The sequence below is a fragment of the Malurus melanocephalus genome, unplaced genomic scaffold, assembly GCF_030028575.1.
Source record: "Malurus melanocephalus ecotype Western Australia unplaced genomic scaffold, MMel_1.1 scaffold_31, whole genome shotgun sequence".
Classification (NCBI taxonomy): Eukaryota; Metazoa; Chordata; class Aves; order Passeriformes; family Maluridae; genus Malurus; species Malurus melanocephalus.
Window position 1 is genome coordinate 556,143 of NW_026623263.1, and position 10,025 is coordinate 566,167.

Below are 10,025 nucleotides of genomic sequence, written 5' to 3' on the forward strand. Positions count from 1 at the left end.
GGGCTGCAGGGGCACGGCTGCTCCACCATGGCCTTCACCACAGCCTGCAGAGGAGTCTCGGCTCCGGGGACTGCRGCAGCTCTTCCCACTCCTTCTCCACTGTGCTTGGTGTCTCCATGTTGTTTCCCTCCTCCTCTGACTAGAAAAACCTGGGTGCCCTTTGTTTTGATTTCTTCTTTAATACATTGTCACAGAGGTGTAACCAGCATCTCTAATTGACCAGGCTTGGCCAGAGGCATGTCCATTTTCAGAGCCATCAGGGATTGGCTCTGCTGGACATGGCGGAAGTTTTCCAGCAGCTTCTCACAGAAGCCACCTCTGTGACCCACCACCTACCAAAAATGAGGCTGTGAAAAACCAACACAGCCAGGCTGTGACTGGTGATCTAAAAAGTTAGAAGGGAGTTTGTTTTGCCCTTCCCCTCTAAAATTAGACAATTTTCACATGAGTCATAATGTAGCCCACAGAATGAAATCCTAATCTTTATGTAAGTTCTTTGCTTTGGGGGTTTTTAGGAAGTATGTGCCTACATGTATGTTTATGTAAATTTAGTCAAATTTCACTCACTGTAGATAAATGAATTATGCTAATACATAGTTTTGTGTTTTATAGAGCACAGCTTGCTGATGATGAAAGAACAGCTGCTGTTAGAGACTATGAATCCATATATACAATTTCTGGAAGCAGCTCACCTTCAGATATTTTTCCAATGCTCTACCTTTCCTCTGAGTCACCACCAAAATATGAAGAAAAATCATCAATAACAAATAATGAATATTCACCATCTTCTTCTTCATCTTTTTCATCTATTTCCTTAGCCACATCTGACACCAGCTCATAAAGGACTGACAGTTTACTTAATTTTTAATTAAAATGTGCACACAGATTTACAATTTTTGAATTTATTCACATTTTGTAATAAAAGCAATAATGTTGGCTGTGTCTAATTTTTCATCAGGAAGAATAAATAATGAACTCAGATTTCAAGAAATGGGAGATAATGCTGGGCCCCTGCTGAAATAGTCTGAAGGGAGTTCACTGCAAGAATGTTAAACGCTCATTTTGTTCTGTTACAGCTTTAGTTTCTCTTTATAATGAATATAAGAGTTCAGTTCTTTTTATAATGAAGGCACTAAGTGGAAACCAACATTTTAGATTATTTTAATTAAATCTGTTTGAAGCTTCAAAAAAATAGGAATCGGTTTCTTTTCTAGTTTTGCATTACTTTTGTGGAAAATACCTGTTTGCAAAGTTATTGCCTTTACAAGTTCTCTGAGAGTATTTACAAATAGGAATGTGAAGATTTGTACCAAAAATGTTATGAAGAGCTTCAGTGGTTAGCTTTTGGTCTGCCTGGTAAAAAACACTCCATGACTTTATTTAGACTATCTCTGGTGCTTATGTAAGTATAATCCCTATGAAAATCAGTTTTAGCTGCAGTTAAGAGCCCAAAGGCAGCCCTGAGGCCAGTTAATAGGCTAACAGTTTAACTGTGGTAATGACTGGTTTCAGGGGGATTATTCTGCTGTTTTATATCATCATTCATGGATTATACAAGGAGTGCTTATTGTGTGAGAGTGAGCATCACAAAGCAATGGTGTCTCCCAGGTGCAGCTATTACTTATCAGCAAATGCAGGAGAGACAGTTAAATGGAAATCCATGCTACAAATRTTTTTAACTGGCACATTTCTTGACAGACTCTTCAGAAATACAATCCTCTTAGCTCTTCCAACACACTGGGACTGTAGGGTAGTGGTAGTAGCCTGCCTTCAGGATGGAGCTTCTAGTTCCATCTTTGCACTTATTCCCAGACTGAAGGATTAGCTTGCAGTAGGTAAAGATAATTACCAGGAACTGAGTTGCTGSTGATCTTTGACACATTATGACTTGCTCCGAATGCTGTTTGAAAAAAATGGATCTGGCTCTGTTCCCAGAAATGAAAATGTCAGAGCTACTCTTTGGGCTTTGTTCAGCGTGGTGAACTTGCCAGCATTAAAACTTCTTGCAAGAGTGATCTCTGTCTTGTTCAGCTGAGTCTCTGAGCATCTGTGTGCTTTGGGACCTCAGTTACACCTCAGCTTGTCATCTGCCAGGCTGAATTTCAGAGAACATGGCTGTAACAGAATGTCAAACAATGAATTAAATACTTAAATTCCCTCCTGTACCTAGGGAAAGGTGATTGCCTTGTGTCACCTTTCTGTGAACATGTCGCTCACCTGCTGTATGCTGTAGGGAGATGTTCAGGAGCTCCTGCATTTGCCATATTTTTTCCAATTTTGTGTCGTTCCCTCAGTCGTGCTAGGGCAGCTCTTTGCGCAGCCACACAAAAACAAACCAGCCAGCAAGGAAGGTATATTTAGCCAGCAATAGAGCTGAGGGGCTTATGCATGCAGAGTAATGAGCAAACACGGCACAGAGGGGGATTTAGTATGTGGGAGCTGAYTAAAATGGCATGACTCAGCCATGGGAAATGTCTGTATGAAGAAAGGGAATCCACAAAAGCCAGTAGGCATTTTATCCTCTTTTCTCATGAACGTTTTCCACCTAACAAGTTTTTTTAAGGATGTTGCTTCTTGTGTGAAATCTACAATTCAAGCTATAGTTTGCCGTCTTTGTGATCATTTTTTTTTTAGCTTTTCCTTCTACTGTTTAAACAATGATGTCCACTACTGTGCATGATTTGTGCATACAAAACCTTGCACAAGTCTAATGAACGTGTTTCTCTCTTCATTTATCCTTCTGTTGTATAACATGAACAGAAGCTGGGGTGTTTTACCTGAAAGATCCCATGCAAAAAAGACCCACGTTAGCTTTATGCTATTGTTCAGAACACTCATTTTCTGAAAAGGCTAAATATAAAAAAGTGTTTAAACAAACCTAGAAATATTTCACCATCTTCAGAAAAGAAAAAAAAATGCCGTCACATCTGGTGGCAAACTGAAAAATTATTAACCTTTTCTGCTGCCTGCAATTTCCTCAATTGGTTCCCAAGGTGTACTCAAGAGACCAGACAAATCAAGTGGAATATGTTGAGTCAGCTGAGTCCTCTGTAACAGAAACATATTTTTTTTTCCTTCAAGGTTATTTTGTTTTGATCATCTACTGCAGAGTCCTCAGTGTGGATCAAAAAAAAAAGCTGTCTTCACAGCAACCATAGTTTAGAAAGCTGCTGACCTGACTTCAGGCTCAGCCCCTGAGTTTCCTGGAAAGGATAGGTGTTATCTCTGAAAACAAGGATTGAAAACAGAATTTCTCTCTGAATAATTTTGAGATGATGCTTAGAAAACAGATCAGTTTGCAGCTGTATTAGCATCTTCTATTTTTCACTTGGAAAACCATTATTTGAAAAGTCAGTGCATATGCTGGGTGCATCTCCACAAACTGATCAGCATTGAGGGAGTTAACATAGCCAGTGCAACAGTATTTTCCACTTGCTTACTGTGTTGCTGAAATCTGTTGCTGCAAGGTCAGAAAATGTGAATAAGAGGCTAACAGGGCTGCCTACACCACTGAAGGTTACCTCTGGGTGAATGGCAGTAGAGGGAGGAATTTTTGATGTGGGGAGTAGAAGTGAAATGTCTGTATTAGAAAGGAAGCAACACCTTGTAAAACTATAAAAGTAGCTTAAAATAATACGGAATAGCATTTTTATTGAGGAAGTGAGATACTTTACTGTCACACTAATGGTGCTATAATCCTCTTTCTGCCCTAAGGTTGACTTAAGTATTTGACATACAAATGTTAGGGAGCAAATCAAGTTGGTTACTGATTCACACTTACTTAAACAGGCAAAGTGGGAGGTAAGGGTTGCTTGCCCTCTCTAAGTGAAGTTAATGTCTGTCTTCCTTGCTGCCTGCACTGACATTGCTCTGCTTCTAACTGCAGCACTGTAATCTCTTGGATATGGGAGATATTCACAGAAACGTTAATGAATGCCCTTTCTCTAGGAAAAGTCTTTGTTCCTGTGTCACCAGCAGCTAAAAAAATGAACATTTTACTCACCTGAAAAACTGAGATTGCACAGATCTTTGCAAAGTTGATAGGATTTTAGGATAGTGGCACTGGCTGGATTGCACCCACCCCATCCTTGCCCTTTGGGGTTTCTGTTGCTGTATCMTTTTATCCCTTTTCCATCCTATTTCTTCAGAGTCATGACTTGTAGGGCCAATACCTCCACATTTCTGCAGTGAACATGCCAGACTTGATCTAGATCAGTTCTCTTCCCTCTATCAATCACACATGCATGCATCTGAACAATTAGGCATGGAAATACCTTCAATTTGGTGTGTTTGCTGGCAAGACAGCATTCCCTGGAGCATATAAAGCCACCTCACTGGTAAATGTGGTTGTGGACTGCTGGCTGAACTTGCTCCTCACAATTTATTTATGCTTTGAGGCTGGCAGTGCAGAAGTTCAGGGGTGAAAGGCCYATTTACAGTGGTTCTCCATGTATTGCTCTTACATATGTAATTCATGTTTTCTGCTTAAGGTGCCATGTGCAGTTTCTCTAGGAAAAGGTCCCACCAAGTCAAACCATTGGCTCCTTAATCTCCCTACAATTGAATGTTTAATTATGAAGTGATAATTTGTACCCGCTCATTTTAAAGCCAAACAGTGTGCAATACCATGCGCTGGGCAGGTTCTTTGCATGCTCTCTAAGTCCCTGCTTATATTACTGGCATAAGAAAATAAAAATCTACTACAACAGGATGATAATGTGAACAAATATGTAAAAGTAAGTAACATAAAGAGTGGAGAAAAGGTGTCAGAAAAGGTGTCCACTGGGATGACTCTTTAAACAGGTTAGAGAACTGAGGGGCTGCAGAACACCTGTTTCCAGCAGCAGGCACTGCAGGGGAGGTCTGCCTTGGTAATAGAAAATCATGTGGAGCAAGAGAAAGCAAAGTGGTGCTTCTGTTCAAGAGTAAGGTCTGAAGCAGATGAGAACAAAACAGTAGTGAGATCTGAAACAGCACTCATTCTGAAAAACCTCACTCTGACCAATTTTCTTTGGTTTCACAAAACCTTTGTGCTTAGGAGTCATACCAGGTAAAAGGGTTGTATTTAGTAAATCAGCATATTAAAGTGAGTTCCCAGAAATGCATTTACTGGCAACTGGTCTTAAAAAATCAATGTGATCTRGTAATCTCTTAAGACCTTGACAGCTGCCTTACTGCAGCATTACCACTCTCTGGGGAAATAATTGGAGAAATGAGGGGACCTCATGAGGGGACAGTAGAGGAAACTGTYTTACAAAGAGGGGACAGTTTACAGGGAAAGGAGTAATTTTAATGTAGATCCTAGCACACCAAATGCAGAGTGTTTTCCATCCTATTTTAGRAGTTCAAGTGGCATGTAGCTTTGGAAAGATAAAAGGAAACCTGTATTCTCCGGCATTACTGTGCGCTTGCTCAACAATCATGAAGTCATGTCCTAGACCAGAGGCAAAGAGACATCCATGGGATAATGCAACACCCAACTTGGAAAATGCTGATTCCAGACAGGATCTAAGGACCATTCCATAGAACTGAGAAAGTGCTGCAGCACAATCCCATTGCAAATAGCAATTGCAAAGCTCTTGAATGAATGAAAGGAGCACAGTGTCGCTACATCTGTAGAAACTATTAGACAGCTATTGTAATATMGTGCTGCTTTTAAATAAGGATGTTGGAAAGCCTGAAAGATTCAGCAGTGGACAAGAATGATTCATGGTATGGAAAAACATGAGTTGTAAAGAGCAGTTACATTTCATTTCATGAAATTTAACAAATGTAGGTTTAAACATAACTTAGACTTTGGCTATAATTACCAATGCAAAGACAGTTTTTCTAGTATTTCAGCACTTTCTAGTTATGCTATCATCATGGAAAACCCCTGCATTGCAACACTGATCTCTTTGCTCAAGAGGTGCAGTGGGTCCTGACCAGACTTGGTGCTGTGGAAAAGGCTGATCTTGAGTGTATATTGTCAGAAAAGTGGTTGACACCGTGGGTAATATGAGAGACTTAATATTGCTGACTTTGGGAACTTCACAGATGTTTTTTAAGGACTCCAACCCTAATATTCCTCAGGGTCTATATTGTAAGAAATGAGAAAGACACATCTGCAATTGCATTCAGCATAAGTTCTGAAGGTGCCAAATTAGGTGAATAGCCCTTTTCAGAAGAAAGCTGTGTCACCCTGTGTGATTGGAATGCACAAGTAAATTAAAGGCACTTTTACTGACTTTGAAGAAGCAGTCTGAAAGGTGAATTTTGTAGTTCTAGAGCTATTTTTAAACTTATAAATCTCTGGATAAGCTTGCTTCCCCAGAGCTGCTGGTAGCAGGAAATAGCATTATGTGTTCTATTGCCTGAGCAGTAATCAATGTCCTSTGTGTAGTACCCCTGCCATGCTAGTCAAAACAGACAGAGTAGTTGGAGGGTCTTCCTCCTTGAGGAATTACTCGAAGAATCTACCAGATACAAAAATTCTACCAGAATCCTCCAACAGCAATTACTTTAGTCTGAAACTRTTAGGAAACAGAAAATCTCAAAATTCAATAATCTGTCTGTTTAATATGAGACATAAGTTCAGCAGAACAGTTCATTGTGATATGAAAAAACATCCTAGGTACTTGTGAGTTCCGGATAAGATTCCTCACTATGTCAAGTTTAACRTTACAGGAGATGCTTTCTCACGCCTGCAGTGATGTACTATTCAGGGTATGTGGGCATTACTTTGTATGAACCTTAATGAAGGTGTGGAGGTCCCACAACAAAAAATGTCCTCAATTAAGGGGGAATTGTGCTACCTTTAACCAGATGGAAAGCTTTGGCTGGCTTGAGATAGCATTTCTCCCACAGCCAACAACTCTCTGAGGCTGTTCACTGTTCACCATCCTGCTGCCATTTACCCTCCTGCTCACCTAGTGGTTGCCCCAGAAAAGTATCAGAAAGCACACTTTGGTATTTTTTAAACCATGAACTGCAAAATGATCTGCAACAGGGCTCCAGGCATGGCTATAAACGTCATGCTTCAGCACATGGAAAAGCATTCCTAGCAACAGCCATGCAGATTTTTTCCTGCAGGAAGTAGAGAGCAAGGATCTCCTCACTGCTGTTGACTAAACATGTGCTGTCCATATGTTGCATGCATCAGCTAGCTGGGGCCAAGAAAAAGCTGTGATAGCTCCAGCTTGATTTTTCTTCTATTCACAATGGGGAGTGTWTCATGGGTGCTGAATTAAAGAAGAAGATAAACAAAGAGAGAAGCAGCCRTGCAGGGGTGAAGCCATTTCGGAAGTGATGGTGGTAATTCAAYAAATCTTTAGTGACGGCTTCAGGCTTCACTTCCAAGACCTTTATTCTTCCAAGCAAAGTTTATTCTTTCACATGATGGACTCTGTTAACCATACACACACAAAGTTCTTGTATAACTAACCTGAACCTTTGACTTTAAATGCTCTGCCAAATCCTTCCCAAGCCCCCTTTCTCTTGAGGTAGAAGATACACTTATACTCAGTAATGGAGCAAAACAACAACAATGTAGAAGATTTCTCCTTGAATGTCTTTTCTGTCACTCCTTGTCAGCCAAACAGATCTGATGCCCTGGTGTCAGATGGGGATAAAGCTGGCACAACTCTGCTCTTCTCAGGTGTGTTTTTGGGACTGGTGGGGATCACTTTCACCGTGATGGGGTGGATAAAATATGATGGCATTACTCACCTGGAGTGGACTCAGTTACTAGGGCCTATCCTGCTGTCTGTCGGGGTTACTTTTATTCTGATTGCTGTTTGTAAATTTAACATGCTCACATGCAAACCCTGTAAGGAAAGAGAGGAAAATACGTCGGAACTTGACCAGACTGCGAGTGGACAGTCCTTTGTCTTCACCGGCATTAACCAGCCTATAACTTTCCATGGTGCCACAGTGGTGCAGTACATCCCTCCGCAGTACCGATCCCAGGAAGGAGCGACTGTGAGTCCCGGCTACCTTCACCCAGTGCTCAGCTGCTGTGCTGCTGTTCCCTCCAGCACCTCGCCCATTCTCACCCCYGGTTCTCCTCACTTCTGTCCTGCCTATCCCCTGGATAACCTGGCTTTTACTGGAGATGAGAACTACACTACTTATCCTGCAGAGAATACCAGGAATCAGAGGTATGTTTTCTGAAATGCCGTACTGTGTTTGGACACAGGCTTCTGAATAATTTAAGTATTATGTATGGTTTCATAAGAAACTAAAGCTAGTCCAGGGTATTATCCTTCCTGAGCCTTTTTTTTTATTTTTTTTGTTATTGTTAGGAATTCTTCTTGAGTAAGGAGTAAGCAGATATACTTTTCCTGGAAAGTGTTTTTATACACTTTAAAATCACCTATAAATGCCTTTCAATCGTCAGTCAACTAATCTCTTGTTACTTTTTAAGATATACATGCTCTTGTTTGTAGACGTTTTTTATGCTTGTCTTACCACCTTTAGGTTATTATGTGTACAGCCAGAGACTTCCACTCAAACACAATCAGAACACACAAGTCAGCACACAAACACCATTTCTTCAACAATTCAAGAATCACTCTGGTACCAGATGCTCCCTCCTGAATATGCCTGGTCACAACATGTTCCTCTCCTAATGTAACAACCTTTCAACCCTTCCTCTTTTCCTAGTTTTAAGGCATAATCAATGTCGCTGCTGTTGCACAGCAGTATGAAACTGCTCAAGCTGTACACAAAATAATTTTATATAGCTCTTTCCTCTAAGGAAAAACATTCTAATTCTAGGAATTATTCCTAATTATATCCTATTATTCCTAATTATATCCTTTCTAGAGCATAAGTCATTTTTCATTCATTTCTCAAAGTTTGCTTGAAAAATTACTGACTGACCCCTTGTCCTCAGCAGCAAGGGTGACATGCATAGGAAGGGTGAAGACAAAGGTCACCTCCTGGCACTTTTAAACCTCGGGGRAAAAAAAAAMCCCACAGCAAACAGCTGAATCTCAGTAAAACTTCCACCTCACAGCACTTTCTCAAGAAGACAGGGAGTACTTTGCCCAGATAAGGCTGGCAGGATGAAGCACTAAAGTTACTTGCATGCTCTGTGTTTGGTAAATTCTTTTTACATCTGCTCTTCTTCCTTTTTTCAGGTCAGAAGACAGTTCCGATGAGCCAGAAGGACTGCTGGAAGGCTGTGCCTGTAATAATTTGTCACCTCCACGTTATGAGGAAATATACCCTCTGTCTTCATAAAATCATTATGGRCAAGGCACAACAATCCCACGACATGCCAGCAAGAATCCCCCCAAAAATCCTTTTTTTAAACACATGCATGGTAAGACAGTGTGAGTCAGACCTTGGTATTGCTTGGTACATGCTTCAGTATCACTGAAGACATTTAACTGATCATTTCATTTTTCTCTGTCAAAATTCATTAGCCCTTTGTGATGTAGCTTAATAGCAGAGCTATTAATTATTTAATAGCAACACCATTAATAGCAAAGCCCTTAAACTCAAGGATCTTACTCCATATTAGGATTCCCCAACAAGAAGCTTGATTGTCAGACTTGCTGAAACCAGCGTGAAYGGTGAATGCACAAGATGTTTGTGGAAGATCATGATTGCTCCTGGACACTCAGCATCTTTAGAAAACACTTGATTTTTTTCTTGGTATATTTTCATTCTTGATTCTTGGGAAACTTTGAAAGTGCTCAAGTGTCTGATCCATGAAAGTGCCTATTATGTCTTAATTTTGTTTGATTCTGTAGACTAGTTCACTCATTTATAAGTCCAGTCAACATATTAGACTTTCTCTACTTGTTTTACCTGTACAGCTCAGTTGTGTAGGCAACTGAGTCCTGTAGGCATTTTTTGGAGCATCCCGCTTGAAGCAGAGCATCTCATAWCAGAGAAAACAAATAGTGACTTCTGCCCACTCTTACATAGATCTCTAAGAAATCGTGTGTGCATCAAATTCGGTTCCCTTCCCACCTGATCGAAGGCAGAGCACAGTCTCCCACCAGGAGTCCTGATAACTATTAGGTTAATGTCAC

The 10,025-nt window shown here is 40.5% G+C and overlaps 2 protein-coding genes across 2 annotated transcripts in view; both read left to right on the plus strand.

The window, feature by feature from the left end:
- Nucleotides 1–1,175, plus strand: part of TMEM171 (transmembrane protein 171) — a 17,013-nt gene extending 15,838 nt beyond the window's left edge. Inside the window, exon 6 of the mRNA XM_057363781.1 lies at nt 613–1,175. Within this exon, the coding sequence (XP_057219764.1) occupies nt 613–841 (229 nt within the window). The 3' untranslated portion in view covers nt 842–1,175. The remainder of the gene's footprint in view (nt 1–612) is intronic.
- Nucleotides 1,176–7,347: 6,172 nt separating this feature from the next.
- On the plus strand, nt 7,348–9,809 carry TMEM174 (transmembrane protein 174). The gene is made up of 2 exons (XM_057363782.1): nt 7,348–8,138; nt 9,123–9,809. The coding sequence occupies exons 1-2, from the start codon at nt 7,507–7,509 to the stop codon at nt 9,223–9,225; spliced, it is 735 nt and encodes a 244-aa protein (XP_057219765.1). The 5' UTR covers nt 7,348–7,506; the 3' UTR covers nt 9,226–9,809.
- Nucleotides 9,810–10,025: the final 216 nt, after the last annotated feature.